General features: G+C 31.2%; 4 protein-coding genes across 9 annotated transcripts; 2 read left to right on the forward strand and 2 right to left on the reverse strand.

Moving 5' to 3' along the window:
• Positions 1 to 571: 571 nt before the first annotated feature.
• LOC117601118 (ras GTPase-activating-like protein IQGAP1) lies at positions 572 to 7,853 on the reverse strand. Of its 2 annotated transcripts, none has more exons than XM_034317488.2 (26): positions 7,694 to 7,853; positions 7,448 to 7,541; positions 7,127 to 7,361; positions 6,912 to 7,056; positions 6,668 to 6,825; positions 6,458 to 6,592; positions 6,307 to 6,391; positions 6,146 to 6,237; positions 5,900 to 6,062; positions 5,675 to 5,838; positions 5,469 to 5,603; positions 5,250 to 5,406; positions 4,901 to 5,146; positions 4,677 to 4,825; positions 4,455 to 4,598; positions 4,046 to 4,378; positions 3,814 to 3,978; positions 3,628 to 3,741; positions 3,197 to 3,534; positions 2,901 to 3,125; positions 2,414 to 2,804; positions 2,160 to 2,339; positions 1,964 to 2,093; positions 1,626 to 1,896; positions 1,288 to 1,569; positions 572 to 1,227 (listed from the first exon to the last, which is right to left on the reverse strand). In XM_034317488.2, the coding sequence occupies exons 1-26, from the start codon at positions 7,731 to 7,733 to the stop codon at positions 867 to 869; spliced, it is 4,932 nt and encodes a 1,643-aa protein (XP_034173379.2). In that variant the 5' UTR covers positions 7,734 to 7,853; the 3' UTR covers positions 572 to 866. The 2 variants fall into 2 exon arrangements, with proteins under 2 accessions (XP_034173379.2, XP_034173380.2); XM_034317489.2 differs by having other exon boundaries at positions 7,642 to 7,756.
• Positions 7,854 to 8,020: 167 nt separating this feature from the next.
• On the forward strand, positions 8,021 to 12,719 carry LOC117601120 (kinesin-like protein Klp61F). The gene is made up of 17 exons (XM_034317498.2): positions 8,021 to 8,249; positions 8,350 to 8,500; positions 8,569 to 8,718; positions 8,787 to 8,947; positions 9,007 to 9,156; positions 9,230 to 9,466; positions 9,539 to 9,914; positions 9,990 to 10,261; positions 10,340 to 10,479; positions 10,555 to 10,673; positions 10,801 to 11,142; positions 11,201 to 11,428; positions 11,509 to 11,688; positions 11,769 to 11,991; positions 12,063 to 12,187; positions 12,263 to 12,354; positions 12,580 to 12,719. The coding sequence occupies exons 1-16, from the start codon at positions 8,185 to 8,187 to the stop codon at positions 12,317 to 12,319; spliced, it is 2,976 nt and encodes a 991-aa protein (XP_034173389.2). The 5' UTR covers positions 8,021 to 8,184; the 3' UTR covers positions 12,320 to 12,354; positions 12,580 to 12,719.
• On the forward strand, positions 12,685 to 15,341 carry GPHR (golgi pH regulator). Of its 4 annotated transcripts, none has more exons than XM_034317520.2 (8): positions 12,685 to 12,816; positions 13,248 to 13,411; positions 13,465 to 13,571; positions 13,651 to 14,061; positions 14,157 to 14,338; positions 14,430 to 14,615; positions 14,713 to 14,778; positions 14,837 to 15,341. In XM_034317520.2, exons 1-8 carry the CDS (start codon positions 12,775 to 12,777, stop codon positions 15,035 to 15,037), a joined length of 1,359 nt encoding a protein of 452 aa, XP_034173411.1. In that variant the 5' UTR covers positions 12,685 to 12,774; the 3' UTR covers positions 15,038 to 15,341. The 4 variants fall into 4 exon arrangements, with proteins under 4 accessions (XP_034173411.1, XP_034173412.1, XP_034173414.1 ...); XM_034317521.2 differs by having other exon boundaries at positions 13,651 to 14,049; XM_034317522.2 differs by having other exon boundaries at positions 12,740 to 12,877.
• Positions 14,430 to 19,468, reverse strand: GCS2alpha (glucosidase 2 subunit alpha). Of its 2 annotated transcripts, XM_034317500.2 has the most exons (6): positions 19,319 to 19,468; positions 19,052 to 19,252; positions 18,434 to 18,529; positions 17,957 to 18,364; positions 15,689 to 17,874; positions 14,430 to 15,610 (listed from the first exon to the last, which is right to left on the reverse strand). In XM_034317500.2, the coding sequence occupies exons 2-6, from the start codon at positions 19,066 to 19,068 to the stop codon at positions 15,498 to 15,500; spliced, it is 2,820 nt and encodes a 939-aa protein (XP_034173391.2). In that variant the 5' UTR covers positions 19,069 to 19,252; positions 19,319 to 19,468; the 3' UTR covers positions 14,430 to 15,497. The 2 variants fall into 2 exon arrangements, with proteins under 2 accessions (XP_034173391.2, XP_034173392.2); XM_034317501.2 differs by lacking the exons at positions 19,052 to 19,252; positions 19,319 to 19,468 and adding an exon at positions 18,677 to 18,805.
• Positions 19,469 to 20,953: the final 1,485 nt, after the last annotated feature.

Consider the following 20,953-nt stretch of genomic DNA (forward strand, 5'->3'; position numbering starts at 1 on the left):
GTAGTATATTTTACAAAATAGAATTTATTGAATTAAATATACACATGATAGAAATTTCGGGTTTGTGTTGAAATAATTCGACTTTAGATTTTATGAAGTGCACAAAAATACTGGGTTATCCAATATTTAAAGAATAATATAAAATATGTATATAGGAACATATAAATAATAATGGATAGCCTATTGTATTTGTTTAAAAATTTCTGAGAATATGCCTTACCTTATTTTAACGGTATACAATATAATACAAACAACTATATTCAAATTATCCCTTATTGAAAAATAAAAAATAGCACACAGCTGAAGTTAAGTTTAGTTGTAAAAATAAACCAAGAAAAAGAGTATTCCCTCGACAGTAGTATTTACTACCGTTAGTTTACTTATTTTTATAAAAATTAAAAATAAAAAAAAAAATAAAATAAAAAAAAATACTTCTCTTAAAACATTTATAATTTAAAAGCAAGTATTCTAATAAAATCTTTTATATATTATCATTAAATGTAACTGACATACGATATTAACGATAAAGGTAATTGAATCAGTGTAGGCTGGTTTTACCTTTTATACATAATATGATCTTATCATTCACGAGGTTTCTGTAAAATTTATATATTTCGTTGAATTGTTACCTCATATTGATCAATTATTATAATACATACATATATACATACCAACGAATCTTGTACTAAAAATTTCAGTTTATATAAGTGGAATTATTTACAAAATTTATGTTACTAAAAATTATTCGTAGGCTATACAAAATTTAAAACGCGACGTATTTTTGTTTAAAAATTCATAATTATAATAAAACATTGCACAAGTGCATAATTGTCATACTAATAAACAACACATTTCATTCTTTTCTTTCAAGTCTTACCATAAAATTTTCGATTCAATAAATACAACAACAAGTTAACGTTAACTTTTGCTTTACCAAACATGTCCATAATCGGTGCACCTTCAAACTGTAGTTCAAGTAACTTTTGTATATCAATATCAACTTTTTCCATTTCAACCCCCATAAATTTACAACGTACATTAAAAAGTCCGGTGTGTTCTGTTGGACTGATTTCGAAAATTACATTTTTAAACTGTGATTGTGGAAGTCCATCCACTTCTAACAATATCCCTTTTTCTTGTAACTTTGCCGCGGAATATTTCAGTGTCATTTTAGACCGCAACTTACCGTGATTGTTTTTCTGAATGGCTTTAAATGCTCGCAATGATCTATAAACAATATGTATCTGTTCAAAGTATGAAATACGAAATTGTAAACTTTATACATACCCCTTTCCTGTATGTAAGTTCTCCAAGCAACGTTGTATATACTCATTATAATATTCTACCTGTTCTTGATAATATTTGCATTTTTCTTCTAGTCTTTGTTTAGTTACACGTAAAGTTTGTAATTCCTTATTTCGAATGATTCGATACTTTCCTTTATTACAAAGATCTTTAGCCACTGCTGTTATGATATTCTGATATCCATCTGATTGACTCACCCATCCGCCAAGTTCAAGTTTATTAAGATAAGCGCGAAGTTGAAGTTTACAATCATTTAAAGACGAACTGAAAATAAATGTTTCTTTTATTCTTTATTTACGAGCTGCTTTAATATACAATACCTCTTGTGAATGATATTTAAAGCAGGCGATATGCTAGAACATTTCACAGTATAGAGTTTTTCTTGCACAGGAGAACAACTTGTTTCCAAAGCCTCTACTAATGTTTGCCCTTTCAAAAATTGAAGTACAGAAACCAACAACTCTTTAGTCTTTATAAAAAGTTTGTTTAAACTGGCATCTTCATCTTCTTGTACTTGAAACTTGTTAGTAAGTACCAGACACACTTCCGTTTTTCCAAACCGTATTAAATTTGCTTCGCACATCGTGTCAGCTAATGAATAATTATAATATAATATTGCAAAAGTTTAAATGCGCTAATATAATTTATCATTACTTACGGATTCCTAGTAGAGATGCAACGGTGGGTGCAGGACCTAAATCATCTAATAAATCATGCAGGGGATCCATTGGATCTGGCGCTATTTGATCTTGGTATTCTAGCATGAGACAATGAGTATCACAGATTTCCTGTGGTTTGTTAAAAATCTTTCATTAACATTCGATTATTTAAATAATTTTTAATCAATCACTTACTTGTAACGAAATGTAAATCTCAGGCTTGTGAATAAGCGTGGCTTCGGTGTATTCGTGGATGCAAAAGTGTTCTTCTAAATCTTCAATTTGACAACAGTAACGAAAGAATTTCTTAAATTTTTCGTGACATTCAATTATAAACGGATTTAAGCAGACTAAATGTGTAGCTTCCTCTCCAAACTAAAACAGTTTATATGCGCATAGAAAAATGAATCGGACTTGGTTTATAGTAAAACTGTTATCAAAATAATCACCCCCTTTTTGGAAGCAGCAAATTGTAGTATTTTTGCAATGCTAGCTAAATTTCTTCGTTGATCGTTTGACAATGATCTATCGATCGGTAACGTTATTATGTCAAAAGCATCTGGAGCTACTATAGCTGCATTGATAAAATGATAATAGATCAAATTTCCGATTACTTTGAGAATATCTTTTTCTGGAGCATTTGGGAATTTTTCAGTCAAAGAATCGTTTAAAATTTTTGCCATATATAACATTCCATAGGGTATTAAATCTCGGGATTCTGTTATTTTATTTAAGAACTCTAAAACAGTACTTTGCAACAATTGTATCCCTCTATTCAACCTAATTCGTACTTGTTCATAATTTAAAGCTTGTTGTTGCGTTACCGTATATGGAAGAGTTCTATAAAGGAAAAACGAAAAAGAAGAAGAAGAAGAAGAAGAGAAAAAAAAAAAATTACAATACGAACAGAAATGTTAATACTTAATAAAAACTTACGATGTCTCTCCAGTCTCCATTTCTAATTGATTTCTCCAGCACTTATAAATATCAACGGGATTTGTTTCTATACTTAATGTTCGATCGGCTAAAATTTTTTCAATAGTTGGCCCAACAATTTGTCTTAAAGCTCTCTGGCCATGTAATTGCCGCGCATAATTCACTACCATTTTTAATACAAGTGGATTTCCAGTTACAACTTCAGATGGTTTTTGAAATTTACACCTGTACAATCATCACGATTTTCTATGTTCAATCTTCTTTTTTATTATTTTCTTAAACAATTATAGCCATACCTGATTTCTTCTTGTAATGCGCTACCAAAGAGTTTCAATAATAAATATTCCTCTCTTATATTTGATCCAAAATTATACAATGTTAAAATCACATTTTGAAGAAATTTATTCGTTTTACTTTGTGGCAAAAGGAATAAAAGCTTCGACAAATACGTCGGATTAGTTTGCAACGCATAAAATAAATGTTGATATCCCTCTAACGTTTTCCGACCTTCTTTCGTTAAAGATTTTAAACCTTTATGTGAAATAGCACTATCTGATAAAGCGTTTTTTTGATCTCTGTTTGAATTCTTCTGTTTTGCAAGTGTGTCCAAACTCTTTCCATGCGCTACAACATCCTACAAATATTTTAATTTTCTTCAGCATAATATTTTTAACAAATTGAGAACCTAATATATATATATATATATATATTTTTTTATAAACAATACTTGTAGCGTGATCCTATTTTGTATAAGTAAACCAATTTTTATGTCCATACTATCCAGTTGCTGTGACAGAGTTTGATTATGACGTATGCTTTGTACTACTTCATGTTTCAATTGCTGCGATAACAAATCAACTTTTGTAAAATTTAGACAATGGTAATTTCATTGAAAAATTAAAAATTTTCATACTTGTAGCTGTAAATCTTTATCATAATCTTCTGCATTAAAATTTAAAAGTGCAGAAAAATGTCGTACAACAGGAAATGGTGGTTTTTCAGTATACAGCAATGAGTGAAACGCACGTCTTTCGGCACGACCACGCCACAAAGCTTGTATTTTCATTATTTTTTCCTCCTAAAAAAATGTGAGAAACATGATATTATTATGTATTGATCATAAATAAATACTAAATTTTACGTACATGTTGTCTATAGTAATCTAATATGTTGATATATTTGTTTCGAAATTTTAAATATGTACTTTGAAATTTTTCACTATTACAATTTCTTTTTTTTTCTGCTATTAATTTAGCATATCGTTTACGCTGTACTATACTACGCCACCAGGCTTGTATTTGAATAATTTTATCTGCATTGTCATAGAAATATGCGAATCTGTCGGAAATTCTTTTTCGTAATAAATATCCTCGTATACAAGCTTGTAATCGAATTATCCTTTTACTTATTGTATGTCCTTCCAGTTCACTAGTAGTAGTAGTAGTAGTAGTAGTAGTAGTAGTTTTCTTTACTATTCCCTAAAACCAATGATATACGATTATGCTTAAGGGTTCTTCCAACATAATTATTCTACTTTGCTTAGTTATAAAATACCTTGATATCTTCCATGTTGATATAATATGTTTCCGATATGGTTTTTGGACAGTCCCAGGTATAATTATACTTTTGTAAATCTAAATACGATTCATTGCCTTTAGGAGTAATATAACGAACAAATGCACACTCGTATTTTTCACTCTAGAATACAATAACCAAACAAGTCATTGAATTAGATCAAATATTCTTACTAATGTACAATGTGTCAGAAAATTGTACCTTCATCTTTTGTAAGTTATAGAGGCTTTGAAAACAATCTGTTTTATATTTATCTGATATTTTAAAACCAAACGTTTGGAGGCAATCAATCGTAAATAACATGTCATTTCGTTGTAAACCTAAATTTACTTGGGATAAAAATGTACACACTGCAAACATATGAAATACAGAATATTAACAGAACAGTTTATATGCAAAATGAACAAGTCATATATGTGCCGTACCATTCTGCACATTTTCAGCTTCAGCAGCAACGATTTTTGTTATTGCTTCTACATCCTCCAACCATAATTCAGAACCATCAAAGTGTTTTTCAGCGAGACATTTTTTAAACAATTTCAAATAAAGAGATGCATCTTCCGGTGAAGTAGGTTTCTGCAACTTTAAAGCGGTATCTTTTAAAGCAGTTATAATTCCTTTTCGATCGTTCTCCACAACAGCTAAATTTAATTGACGCAGTACTTGTATTACTATAAGAAAAGGGGGGAAAAAAGAAATATTAATTAAACAATCTTAAAATATCACACGATAAAACATATATCGGAATGGCATATAATATTATAATAGACGTACCAACATCATCATTTTGACATTGTTCATTTACAACATCAATACACTCTTGAATATCAATGTATGTTAATAAAGGACATTCCTCGGATATTGCTTGCTTTTCACACCGAACTACTGCCAGTGCTCTGTAATACTTTACCTTATTCTCAGGATCCAATCCCTGAAATAACAATGATTTTTTATTATGAATAAAACACTTATACCGCACACAACTGCACTTACAGAAACATGACAGTCCGGATTTTGTAATGCTTGATAAACTAAATCTGGATTTCCCGTGTCTACAGCTTTACTGATCTCTGCGATCATTGACAATACACGTATACTCACTACAATATCGCTATACGAAAGGTCGTTCTGTTAAATAAACAGGTTTATATTAATAGCAATTAGTAGAAAGATCGTAATCGTCTATTTTCCATTTTTACCTGAGATTCCATACGATCGATTTTCATTTCTTCATAATATAGCGGTATCGCAAAATCATCAATTTCTTTGATTAATCCAAGCTTCGGATTTTTTAATGCGTCACAGAAATCCTTTTTCAAACTATTTTGTAATATTGAATTTACTAGTTTAACACCTTCTTCGCCTGTAATAAAAATATTTGATTATTATATTCAGTTGTTAGGTGTTTACTTTAAGGTACTAACGTTTCCGAGATTTAAGTGCTGTTTCATTTGCTTTATCAATTCCTTTTTGAAGTAATTGCTTCCAATGATGATTGCTTTCTGAATATGTATTATTCCATTCAGAACTTTCTAATAACTGCATCAATTGTTCTTTGTATAATTCTGCATTTTCACGTGCAACATTCTAATAAACAAAATCATCCACATTAATTATAATGCTATAAAAAAGTATACGAATAAAACTAGCGATATAAAATATGTATATACTTTTAAATCCAAAATTGATGTTTTCAATGCATCTACAAACTCATCAGTGTCCTCATGAATAGAATGAGTTATGTTTTCCACTGCACAGTGAACTAAAAACAATATACACAATTAAACAAAATGCAAAATTATAAAATAATTGTTATTGCTCGATAACTTACGATTAACGTAATTAATATGTCCCTGAATTTCAGCCTGAGTTAATAATTCATCATATACATCTGGCACATAGCTATCGTTAAGAGACTGAAAATTGTATCGATTAATAAATGAAAACTTGTAAAAATGATCATAGAAAAAATATTCCCTTACTCTATTTAGAGCAGCTTGTTGTTTAGAATCCTTTGCCTCTGACAATGTATCGCTATATTCCTTAATGTAGTAAGGATTAATATTATTTATTTGTACTACTTTGTTCTGAAGCGCAGTTAATATTTTATTATGATCCTTAAAACAAAATACTTGTTAATCATTCAAGTTGTTAATCATTCAAAATATTTTAGAAAGAAATAATAAATATACTTTATATGCAATGGCCTGGTTAATCGCTATTACCGCAGCATGAAGCGTAGCTGCATCAATCTCCATACTATTTGCCAATAGTCCACCAATTTTCTGAAATGAAGGCATCTGAATCCCATACTTGTTCAATTCTTTACTAACAGCATTGATTTCTTCATCTGAAAGAAATAAAGTTCGTCAAGGTCCATCAAGTCCATTAACTACACGTATGTTTCTTCTTAATAATATATTATCGCATAGATACCAGTGAAGTTCACTTTTCCATACAAATCTTGAATCTGTGGAGCTTTACCAAGTTTAAATAAATGAGTACTAAGAGCATGAATACAATATATAACACGTGGCATATTCTTCTTATCATAAATATCTGTAGTCTCTGGTTGAAAGGTCTGATAAAAGAGATTTCTTTAAACTAATATAAGCTACTTCATATGAGATATATTACTTCATAATACATACCAATGGTAACTGCATAGATTTTAATGATTTCAGAAAATGATTAATATTGTCTGTATGACGAAACTGTAAACCAACTGCTGCATAACGCTTCTGTTCAGAATCATAGATTTTATTAAGGGGCAAAGATTCAGGTGCCATAAAATGAGCAAGTTTTGCCAGATACACCCCATTCCTCAAGTTCTCTTCTAATTCAGTTGTAGGTGGAAGTATTTCTCTAAGGCATGCTTCCATCCATCTAATAACAGTTAAGAACTGTAAGAATTTATTTAAAAAAATGCACAGATCACTACTTATTTACTGGAATCTCAAAAAGAAGATTACTTTTTAGCTTCTTCTAAGTGACATAGGTACTCATAAGCAAGAGTCTTTTGACGTTGCTCATCCATTTCTTCTGCTGATTTACGGACATCAATTCCTAGAAAACTTACGTTTGTAAGCTATAATTTAGGGTAATATGTGCAATACTGTAAAGCACTGAATATCATACATTCAAAATGATTTACTTTAATACCTACCTTATAAGATATAACATCAAAATTAAATATTTGTACCAATCGTTGTTCTTACCTTTCTCTTGACTAACTAATTTCTCGTCGATATCATTCATATTAAAAGGATATCAAGTGTAATTAATAAAAAGAAAAGTGACAGTGGCACACGATAATGCAGCAATACGTTAAATTCAAACATTTCAAATTTATAAAAGCAATGCAGTGACTACGGATATAAAAAGACTGGAAATACCTTTGTTTCCGAATGGTCATGACTTTAAGGGGTCCCAGACACCCCAATATGAAATTAAGGTCTGTATGCAAAGAGCAGAGCCTAGCCGGCATGATAATCGTGTCTGCTTTCATAATGTGATGTAAGAGACCTCTATAAGGGTTTAGGTGAACCACAACATTTAAATTCTTCAACGGTTAGCATTGTAAGGGGAAGTGTTTGTATGTACATATGTACACAATATAAAAAGGACTGCATTTTTATGTGAAAAACAAATGTATGAACAGAGAAATTAAAATCGGTTAAAGTGTCGAGAATATTTCATTTATGAGAAAATGAACGATACACGTAATTCAAAGAAAGAGAAGAAGCAACATATACAAGTTTACATTCGTGTGAGGTAACTGTATTATATACATAAGTACATTAGATCAGTAGGAAGGTGTCATATTTTATATTAAAATCTAATGCTGTATTAATATTTTTCTGTTTCATAATAGACCAATAAATGATTCCGAAAGATTTGGAAAATCTACAACAGTAGTTGATGTTCCATCTAACAAAGAAATAATCGTACGTGACAGACCACCATACGATAAATATACAAAGAAATTCACTTTTGACAAAGTATTTGGACCTGATTCAAAACAAGTATGTATTTAAATTTAATTAAGAGTATTTTACCATCTTTCGATTATTGATAATATATATACTTTCAGTTAGAAGTGTACAATGTGGTTGTTAATCCATTGGTGGAGGAAGTTTTGGCTGGATACAATTGCACAGTATTTGCTTACGGACAAACTGGTACTGGAAAAACTTTTACTATGGAAGGAATAGACAATGATCCATCATTACATTGGCAACAAGTAAATTTACTTTTATATTCTTTATCTTGTTTTAATGGTATTAAAAAAAATAAATATGTAACATGTAGGATACTCCTGCTGGAATCATACCACGTGCTTTAAGCCATTTATTTGATGAGCTACGCGTATTAGAGGTACAAGAATATTCTATAAGAGTCAGCTTCTTGGAATTGTATAACGAAGAAATATTTGATTTACTATCCCCTAGCGACGAAGCTGCTAAAATAAGGTAACTATATGTTTTATCTGTATAATGCAAATTGTGTATCTTTACATGAATTTTGACAGGATATACGAGGATCCAACAAAAAAAGGTTCAGTGATTGTACACGGTTTAGAGGAAATGTCCATACATAATAAAACTGAAGTATTTAAAATTCTTCAACGAGGATCAGAGAAGAGACAAACAGCAACTACATTAATGAATGCTCATTCCAGGTTTATATTCTAGATAATACTCTACTTATTGGAGGATTTAATATTGATATAATATTACATTTATTCATTTTAGTCGTTCTCATACAATATTTTCCATTACCATTCACATAAGGGAATATACTTTAGAAGGTGAAGAGCTAGTAAAGACAGGGAAATTAAATTTAGTCGATTTAGCCGGTAGTGAAAATATTGGAAAGTCGGGTGCTGTTGATCGAAGAGCGAGAGAAGCAGGCAATATTAATCAGTCTCTGTTAACTCTAAGTCGTGTCATAACAGCTCTTGTAGAAAAAACTCCGCATGTACCATATCGGTAATACTTATATAAATGTCAATTTTTTAAAACTTTTAAAATTCTTTTAAATATCTTTTTCCTTATGTGTAGAGAATCAAAATTAACGCGGTTGCTCCAAGAATCTTTGGGTGGACGTACAAAAACTTCCATAATTGCAACAGTATCTCCTGCTAGTATTAATCTTGAAGAATCTCTATCAACTTTGGATTATGCACACCGTGCGAAAAATATAACGAATCGACCTGAAGTTAATCAGAAATTCTCCACGAAAGCATTGCTTCAAGAATATATAGCAGAAATTGAAAAATTGAAAAAAGATTTAACGGCAACTCGTGAACGCAATGGAATTTATTTAAATGAAGATAGTTACAATCAAATGCAATCATTGATAGAATTTCAGAATAAAGAAGTAGAAAAGAAATTAGATTACATTAAAGCACTTGAAGAAGCTATGCATTATAAGGAGGTAATTATTTATATCAAAATTACATTAATTAGATCAATGTTTGTCATAATAATAAAATGTTAATTGTTCTTTCAGCAATTATTTAATAAATTAAAATCAAAAAACTCTGAACAAGCTTATGAGCTACAAAATACAACAAATCGATTAGAAAGTACAGTAAATGCGTTGATGATGACATCATCGCATTTGGCATTATCAGAACAGGAGAAGGAAGAGCAAAAGCATCTTGTTGAAAAACATGCATCTACCGAAGATATTCTTTTGTCGCAAGTTCAAACGGTTTTAGATGTAGCTGACACAGCTACTTCAGATGTACATAAACTTCACGACAAAATTTATCGCAAAATGTAAAGTATTTCATAGGAAAAGATAAATAATTTAAAATTATTCGTGGACACTTGAGTTAGTATTATGGTTCTTTTTAGGCAAGTTGGACAGCAAAATATGTGTCTTGGGCAACAGTTTAAGAAATATATTAAAGGACGAATTATAAATATTCAAGCTGATATTTCAGAACATGCTGAGGATTTAATGAAATTCTGTACCTCTGTAAAGGAAAATATAGGTAATAATAATAAAAAGAGATACATAATAAAAATACCAAATTTTGCCATCAAGTACTTATTATTTCACTTTTTAGACGCGCAATCTGTTTTATTTAGTGAAACTGTTGATAAATCAATTGAAACGATATCCGCAAATCTTGTTAATTGTGAGCAAAATATAACTGACGAATTAAAAAAGAACATAAATGATTCTGTAAGTGATAAAATTAATATTATTTAATTTAATATATAATAAATTTCGTAATAATAATTAAAATATATATATACATATATACACGCGCGCGCGCGCGCGTGTGTGTGTGTGTGTATTATTTGTTCAGAATTTAAGGCATCAACAATGGCTTGAAGGCGAAATAAAAAATGTTACAACCATAACAGAAAAAGAATGTAGCATATCAAATTATCTGTTTAGTACCACAAAAAAAATTCATCAATTAATGGAAAATAAAATAGCTGAAAATTTTGAAATATTAAATACTGACATTTCTTATAAAGTTGACAGTTTAACAGAATCTACAAAGAAATTAATAACATCAATTTTTAATCATTCAAATGACAAGTGTGAACATTTAAGTAACGCTACTCAGGAAGTGAAAGAAAATATTGAAAATATTCGGCACAATCAAAATACTCTTATGAAAAAACGTGCAAATTTTGCAAAGGTATGTTAATTTATATAATTAATAAAATTGCTGTATTTCTGAGATTTCATATTTACAGATAATGAAAGAATTACAACACTGTTTCGACGAATTACAAAAAGAGGACGAGGAAAATTACTCTTGGACGTGTGCTACATTAAATAACATTGATGAAACATGTAATACTGTAAATAACAAAGCTTCAAATGCTTGCCAAATAAATATAGAAGAAGGAAATCATTTACAAAATAAACTAAAAAATAATTTACAAATTATAAAACAAGAGGTTGCTGTAGAAACAGAAAAGGTAAAAGTTTTTCAAATTGTTGTTTGAAGACTACTAAAATGATTATTTTCTTATTTTTATAATTGTATTGTATTTCGTAGTCACGGACGTTGACGCAAAATACTATCGTACAAAGTAAAATGTTAATAGATCGATTCCAAGCAGATTTAAGCAAAAATTGTGATACAATAACAAATTACAAAAATTGCGTGGAACGTAACATAAGAGAGATACAACAAAAAATGAAAGAAGATACAAGCCTCGTTTTATCAGCAATTAATGTGAGTATCAATATTATTTATTCTATTACTTATTTATCATACATCTGTCATAGTTGTATTTTAATTTATACAATTTGCAGGATGTGTATATGACAGTTTACAGTGCAAGTGATAAACATGCAAAATGCTTAAATGTATGTAAAACAGCTTTCATAAACGTATGTATGGAAGTGAGTCAGAAGCTCGAAAGTGAAAATTCGAATGCAGCAAACATGAATAGTAAAATTATTGCAGAAATGCAAACAATCCGCAATCAAGTTGACAAATTTTTCGTGGACGATCTATTCCGTGATGTTCCAACAGGTATGTCTCTACCTATTCTTCTTTTACATTAAACAATTGAACACGTATTTATTGTATTTCAATTAAATCAGGTTTTACTCCGGTAAGGAAAAACTTTCAATATCCTAAAAAACTTATTAAAACATCTCCTCCCGAAAGAATTCTTAATAGATATAGAGAAGCACTTAAGGAAATTGATGATAATAGAGAACATGAAGTAAGTGTTTTATTAAATATGGTAAATTTCATGTAAAAATGTACATGGTACTACACATGTATGTATCTTTTCTAGTCAATTGTGGCATTGAATAATAACACGGAAATAAACAAGACTGTGAATGCAACCTGAGGAATTGATGATTTGAATAAAGAAATAATTATAATGTATGTATTATTTGGAAATCCAATATGTATGTATATGTAATTTTTAGTTGTATTTTATACAGCTTACGACAAAATAAAATTCAATGTATCATGGTGAATTGTAAACAATGATACTCTGAACAATTTTTTTAAAACAGTGTTTATCTGTTTTTTTAGTAAATTAATTATCACTTTTTATTGTATTAAACTATATGCTAAATCATATAAATGTTATTCATTCTCCAGTTAGTACGTTGCTGAAAGCGGCATCAAAGTTTTCACCTGGGGGTGTTTGAGACCCCGAAAATCGTAACCCCTCGATAACAACAAAGGCATGTCTTTCTGTATCTGGATTGTTTTTGTTGAGGCATTCTGTCAAGTTGCAAGCAAGAACAAAATTTGACGCTTCGCAATGCGAATTGTTTACGATATTATTAAAACATGGCTTTCTTGGAGGATACATTCGTGATTCTTATTACACAGGTGGAAATTTATTTCCACTTAATACAAATTTAATCTTAATAGGATTTGTATATATTATACAGTTAGGTTATGAATTATTATTTCTCTTCGTTTATTGAAATGTTTCATTTGAGATTTTGTTTAAAAACATTTTCAGTATATGTAGACTTTTGATAGATATTGTTTCAAATGATTAATGTGTGAACTTATTTGAGATGATTTGAAGATTTAATGAAATGAAAATTTTATAACATATTATTGTATTAATAAAGATGTAAATGTAATTTATGTTATCTGTATGAATATTGACACTGCCCTAATAAATCTAGTGGTCTAAAATCGTGTGATTTATTTTGTAAACGAGTTAAATTTAAGATGCTAGATCGTGCATTGTCAGGCTTAATAGTTTTACTTGCAGTTCATATTCCATTTATTTATATTGCATATTCCAGGTGATTTTCTTCTTAGGAGGATGGGTATTTTTTGTAAAAAAGTTATTTCGGGATTATGAAGTCCATCATAGATTAGTACAATTAATTTTTTCCACAACATTTTCATTGTCTTGTACTATGTTTGAGCTAATTATTTTTGAAATAGTAGGAGTTCTTGATTCTAGGTAAGCAAACAGAGTTTTTCCTTATCGAATATTAATAACAATATTTGTTTTAGTTCTAGATATTTTCATTGGAACGTTGGTCTTTATATGCTTCTCTTTATGGTAATTGTCCTGATTCCATTTTACATAGCATATTTTATTATCAGTAATATTAGATTTGGTATGTATTTTAAATGTTTTCCTATATTTGGCGTCGCTTATACTATCATTTATTGACTTTATTATACCTTTTTTTGCAGTAAGACTGAAATTGATAAGACCGTTAACAGTTATCGTATATCTTTTTTACCTTTACTTGTTTTGGAAAGTGGGAGATCCTTTTCCAATTTTAAGTCCAAAAAAAGGCCTTTTATCTATCGAACAAGGTGTTAGTAGAATAGGAGTAATTGGTGTTACCGTTATGGCATTGTTGTCAGGATTTGGTGCTGTTAATTATCCGTATACCTCGATGGCCTATTTTATGAGGCCAGTAACGTATGCTGATGTACAAGCTATAGAGAGACGGTTGTTACAAACAATGGACATGATTGTTGCTAAAAAGAAAAGAATAGCATTAGGTAAAAAAGGAGAAGTGGTAGGACAGACCGAAGCTCGTTCTCGGCTTTGGGGTATGCTCGGGCCTTTAAGCGGTACTAAAAGTAATCAAGAAAGTCTGTATTACATTCTTCAATAATGTTCAATAATGTATGAAATATGATATATATTATAATCGAATAATCGAATAAATAATCTCATAAATTTGCAGGCATTAAACAATTACAAACAGAAGTGACAGCACTGGAGGAATTGTCCAGACAATTATTTTTAGAAGCACACGACATTCAGATTGCAAGGGAACGTTTAGAATGGGCTGCTACTTGGCAAGGAAAATATTTCAATGTTTTAGGGTACTTTTTTTCTGTATACTGTACTTGGAAAATATTTATTGTAAGTATTAATGGGAGTTTGATTGCAAAAAACATAGTGTTGAAAAATGTAATGGTCAATCGTTTGATCTTGTCTTATATTGACTTTTCAGTCAACGATTAATATAGTTTTTGATCGTGTCGGCAAAAAAGATCCTGTAACTCGAGCAATTGAAATTGCAGTACATTGGATGGGTTTTAATATTGATGTTACATTCTGGTCACAACACATTTCGTTTTATCTTGTTGGCTGTATCGTTCTTACATCGATTCGCGGTTTATTATTAACACTTACAAAGGTACATATATGTATATATACATATTTATTATTTCATTATCTTCTAAATTATCATTGATTAATATTCGAAATTTTTATTTTATTGTTTTCTTTTTCAGTTTTTTTATGCTATATCAAGTAGCAAATCATCGAATATTATTGTACTTATACTTGCTCAAATAATGGTAAGAATTTTCTTCTTAAAGATTTCTTAATATAATACATAGGTTTATATATTTTCAGGGAATGTATTTCGTGTCCTCTGTTCTTCTGATGCGCATGAATATGCCTGCAGAATATCGAATTATAATAACACAAGTTTTAGGAGAATTGCAATTTAATTTTTATCATAGATGGTTCGACGTTATTTTCTTGGTATCTGCTTTATCATCAATCGCGTTTTTGTATTTAGCTCATAAGCAAGCACCGACAGAACGTATTTGATTCAATAAAACATATTTTCTTTGTTTTTAATTAAATCCTAGATATTTCTTTTATATTTTCATGTTCACAGTTCCTTTACAAAATGTTGATAAATTTCTTCATAAAGTTAATTAAGTATTTAAATATTCTTTCGAGATATACGTATGTGGTCAACGTTTATATTTCTAATACGTACGATGTATTTTCTTTTCTTTCTTTACATGCATAATTATATAAGTTTTAAAGATTGAATAATGGTTTCACGTTCTTACTCTATTCGATAAAAACAGAAATAGCTTTTAAAATAGCTTGTCAAAATAATAAATATATCATTTACATTAACTCCTCTACTACACTGTATTTTTGTTCTTTTGCGGTATACAATGATATTTTGATCACAGATAGCTGAGAAAAATTGCGTGAATAGAAAATTGGTATTACTGGTATGATTATTGAATTTACGATGAATAAAAATGCGATTTTAATAGATTAATTCGATAGTCCATTCTTCTCCCATATTTACACCTGGTTTGCGCACAGTTAATACATTGTTATTCGGATTGTATTTAGTCTCCAAAGTAACTTTTCCCAAATCTGAAATATAGTATATAATAAAAATTTTTATAGTAAACGTAATTTTGAATTCATTAAGTTAAATTTCGGTATACTTACTAGACGAAGTTAATACAGCTGATTTAACTCCTTTAGGTGGATTCGCAATATCTACCCTTTCTAACCAGCTCTCTGTTTGATACGAAGCTAATTTGTCTATAAACGTGCTGGTTAATTTATTCCCTTGAAAATTAATCTTTAAATAGAGATACTTTCCATGACGATATTCAAAACTGGTTTCATCATCAATGTACAACGTTCCATTAGCTTTGCCAGCTGAATCAGTGATAACTACCAAAGTGTACGGATCGTTTTTCATTGCGACCGTGCTACGGCGTATTCTCATTTTTCGTGGAATAATAGAACCACCTCTTTGGAATACCGGAATTTTGTGAAGAGTAACAGGTATACTAACTAAGCCTGCCTGCCGATATGGCTGCATGGTATCAACATCGTACCAAGTTACTTTGCCCTCACCAGGGAAGTATACGCTAACATCTGTAACGGATGGCTGAAAAACTGGACGAACGAGTATAGAATCTCCAACTAGTATTTCATCATCGATAGCGTAAGTTTCTGTTTCAGTTGGATAATGGGTCCATAAAGGTCTAATTACAGGAACCCCAGTTATTTCGTGCTCTCGGAAAATCGTATACCATAACGGTAAATACGAATACCTCATTCTGAATGCCTCTCTGACCAGCTGTGTAGTTTCATCGTTAAACGTCCACGGTTCGCGTCGTTTCGTTTCAATGTGGGAATGTTGACGATAAAATGGAAGCCAGGCACCGGCTTGATTCCATCTTATAAACAGCTCCGAGTCTGGATTTTTAAAGAAACCACCAACGTCTGCGCCGCAGAATGACATTCCAGAAACAGCCATACTAAGACACATTGGATAACTAATGCGAAAATGATCCCAATCACCGGTATTGTCCCCGGTCCACATGGCCGCGTAACGTTGCGATCCAGCAAAGAAAGATCTTGTTAATATAAATGGTCGTAAACTGCCACCGGATCTTCTGAAGAGAGCTTCATATGTAGACATACTCATGTAAAATCCATTTATATTGTGGACATTTCTATGTTCCCAACCACCATAATGGATTACATCCTTAGGCATTGTTACTTCAGGGCCGTTAAATACGCTTGGTTCGTTCATATCATTCCAAATATATACATCATTTGTAGTACCATGAAATTTGTCTAAACTATATTGACCGATATAATACTCTCGCACAGCTGGATCAAAGAAATCCAAATACGATGTCGCTCCAGGCCAGCACCAACCTTCGTAATCTTTTCCGTCTCTCGTTTTAACGTAATAACCCATTTTAGTTGCATCGTTATGAACGAAGTAACCGTTATCACGTTTAATATGCGGATCGATAATAACGACCAATTTTCTACCCTTACCGGTCAAGTTGTGTATCATTTCGGTAGGGTTCGGAAATTTCCTTTCATCCCAAGTAAAGTACTTTTTGCTATCGGTATATTCGATATCTAACCACATAACATCTAGAGGTAGATCGTGTACATCAAAGTTTTCTGCTATTTGTATTACGTCATCTTGATCATTGTAATTCCAACGAGATTGGTGATATCCTAAAGAAAACATTTGCGGCAACGGTGCCGTGCCTGTTAATCTACTGTACTGTTTAAATACATCTAAAGGCTTTGGGCCTAACATAAAGAACACGTCGATTACACCAGATTCTGACATGAAATGAGCATCCACTTGAGACTTTTTAACGGAACCTGATACAAAATTTACAATGCTTTCCACCATATTATTGTCCGCGCTTGATAAAATATCAATCCATGTTTCTGCAGTGTTGTGCCAAAAGATACCAGTTGTTCTCTCTTTACCATGAGCATAGAGAACAGGTATCGCTCCATACAGCGACATTCTCTCGTTCACTTCATATTCGAACACATCTAAATTGTACAATCTGTACGGATGAGCTTGTTTAGTTGACTTTAATGCAAAAGAATCGGCATGCTCTGGTACACCGTACGCATATTCTGATCCTGGAAAGGTAAAATCTAAAGCAACGGCCTCAGGGCCAAAGGGTTTCGCGTCGTGATGAGTTTTGAAATTCTCTTCCCATGCACCCGGATCATTTTCCGCTCCATCACCCGGAGGTTGGGTATTATTTGCTACCTCAATATTTTCAACATTTCCTTCTTCCTCTTCTTCTTCTTCTCCTTCTCTTTCTGCTTCTTCTTCTTCCTCTTCGCCTTTCCTAAGCCACAGATGAACAAAAAATGAAATTAAACGGATTGTATATAAATAAAATGATAACGCTTGTAATCGTATCGACATACTTGGGCTTTGTACGATGATGTTCGTATCTCATGAGACCTCTTGCATTAGCAGACACAACCAGTACATTTTCAGAATATAAATCAATTCTAAATGGACTAGCGTACAATATAACTTTATTTTCACCGCTCGTTACAGTAACGTGATCTATAGTTTTCTCAACTAAAGTTAACTCAGACGTTTGAGGCTGATCTTGAAGAGCATGTTCAGGTTCGTATCTCGGATGTAACGGATTCTTTTCACCGATACGAAGCCTGAATGTATTGTCCTTTAGCGCCGTCAATTGCAATATATAAAGAACCCATGTATCCTTATTAAATAAATCTACGCTTATACTGGACTTATTATTAACCAACGTGTCTAACGAAAGTTGATAAGGTGTTTTTCCAGGTTCAACTTTTCTACAGCGTCTAACGATGTAACATAATAAATTAATTAATTTTAATTAGATTACAAGTAATTCAAGAGCGAAAATTTACCTGCAAAAACTGCTTTGCTCGCATGTTTTAAATGTATCCCTGTTAACTGCATCAACAAGGAAGGAAGAACAGACCGATAGTAACAGTAATCCTACCCTACAACAATATGAATAACTTATGATTAACTTATAAAATCTAAACCATGTTGATCTTATCGATATCAGCTACATTTTATTTTCAATTAATCGGATTTTCTTATTGTATTTATGTACTTACGTACTACCTATTTATATGTATACATACATAAATACGTGCTTTTCTCGTGTAATGCGATTTTTTTCCTTTTTTAACGATAAATCTGTTTCTTTATTTACGCTAAATACATATTTTAACGATTTTATGAACAAAGCTGTTAAAGTAGACTAGTACTGGTAATGTTGTGTTGGTAAAAAAAAAAAAAAGAAAACAGATTATTTATATCAAATATGATGTTATCATGGACACGTCAGCGTGATCATGATTGAATTATAAAAGTAAACACTATAAGAACTATAACGCTTATATTTTTGTATCGATAGAAATCAATAAAAATTAAGTATATCCTGACTCGGAGTTGTTTGCAAAAGAACAGATATTTTCAATTCTTGAAGGTTAAAAGGCCGAAAATAATTAACTTACCGCACGTATGAAGCCATGTTGAAAAGTAACGTTTGCTATGCCGTCTTCTTACTAATTCGAATGGAATATGAATAAAATCGATTGCACGGATCAAGTCCGGTTAGAATTATCATCGGCAAGTTACTTTCCGAAACTACTTATAAGCAGAAACGAGGTATAGAGTATAGATCTATCATCTCGTGGGAATTGGTGTTTCACATTCTGAAATACCGACGTATATGTATAGTTTAAGGTGATGCAAGAAACGAGTTCCCAAAAATTACTTACGCCGCCTCTGCTGAACAGATTTGGTCTTTATATTACCCAAATCGTAAAAAGGTTATAAAATATTGAAATTGGAGTAACTGAAAATATAGTGAGAACTACGATTTCCAGAACTTTGGAAAGATGAGAACTACGCGCGAAAGACGTGAAAAAGGTAAAACAGATCAGAAATTTAGTTTCTCATTTTTTCTGTAGGGCGCAGTTGATTCGTTTTCTGCGCTCGACAGCAAAAGTTTCAGAACCACAGCACAGAATTGAAGCTTCTCCTTGTCTCTTGTCTATTACATATTTCAAATGAAAGGGTAAGTTTATATAACATCGCACATTTAATTTATTTGAATTACAAGAGTAATGGCATTCAGTCGGCAAGGAAAATACAATCCTATATAACTATTATATTACACAATATGTATGTATGTATGTATGTATGTAATGTATGTATAATAGAAGTTTGGCACTCGGATCGGTTCACTTTAGGGATGTAAAAAAGCCTAACTGTTCATTTCTAGTATAATTCATTTTTTTATCTTGTTTCATCACACGATCGCAACTATTACATTAATATGTAATACTTAATTAATATACTATGAATTTGCGAAACAGTGTTTTCTATGTCGCATAGCGTAACGTAAAGCATCGAGCACAGTCTGCTTCTATGGGAATAAAACCTTGATATCTCGATGATATTAATAATATAATGCAGATAGGTATAATACAAGCAATGCAAATTTAGTATATAATTAAGAAATAATAGCAGAAATATCAATTAAGAGTGTATACATATACACGTATGTAGCGGGGACCAGGAAGTTTAGAACCAGGAAAAGCTGACCATGCTCGATGCTGTACATATTTTATATACTTATATACGTATAATAATAATAATCGTTTTATTATTATCATCATTATCCCTATATTAACATCGATTTTAGAGCATTTTCATTATTATATCGTATCTAAAGTTTCAATGAAATCATGGTTAAGGTCACTGTGAGTTTGCGCAGGCCTAAAAAAGATTAACGTTACATATCGATCGATAGATCGACGAGCGATTGCGCAGAAAATCCGCAATGATTGACTTTTACCAATATAATTATTGGTAGGTACATACATATTTGATCGATGAAAGAAATAATGACATTTTTTTGTTTGTTTTTAGATGCAGAATATTAGCTCGAATGGTAAGATAGTTTGTCAAAAACGAACAGGAGCGACCTCATTAGGAACGTAACGAGAATTCGATAGCTCGATGTTGTACAATGCGGACTAGTTCGGACCAGTTGGGACTAGTAGAAAATACGCGGGAAACGTGTAAAAAGATATGTGCGAAAACTCGAGTGTTCCTGTTGTATATTTTGGTAGGATGTACTTAGACTTTCCTTGATTAAAGGAAGCCTGCCGTCATTCGCTTTCAATCTTAAAATACGTCTAAGGGATAATAAAAGGAGAGTCGAAGGATAACCCAAGGACAGCTCAACATAGAACCTTTTGAGAAAAGAATCCGAACAAAGAAGGCGAATGGTGAGAAGGCATTTCTTCCTTTATACTTATCTCTCTTTTTTTTTTAACCAAGATAAGCCTAAGTTGCATGTATACGCACTTAAGTAAGTCGCGAATAATTTCTATACATTTCTCACA

This window comes from Osmia lignaria, chromosome 16 (assembly GCF_051020975.1).
Source record: "Osmia lignaria lignaria isolate PbOS001 chromosome 16, iyOsmLign1, whole genome shotgun sequence".
NCBI lineage: Eukaryota > Metazoa > Arthropoda > Insecta > Hymenoptera > Megachilidae > Osmia > Osmia lignaria.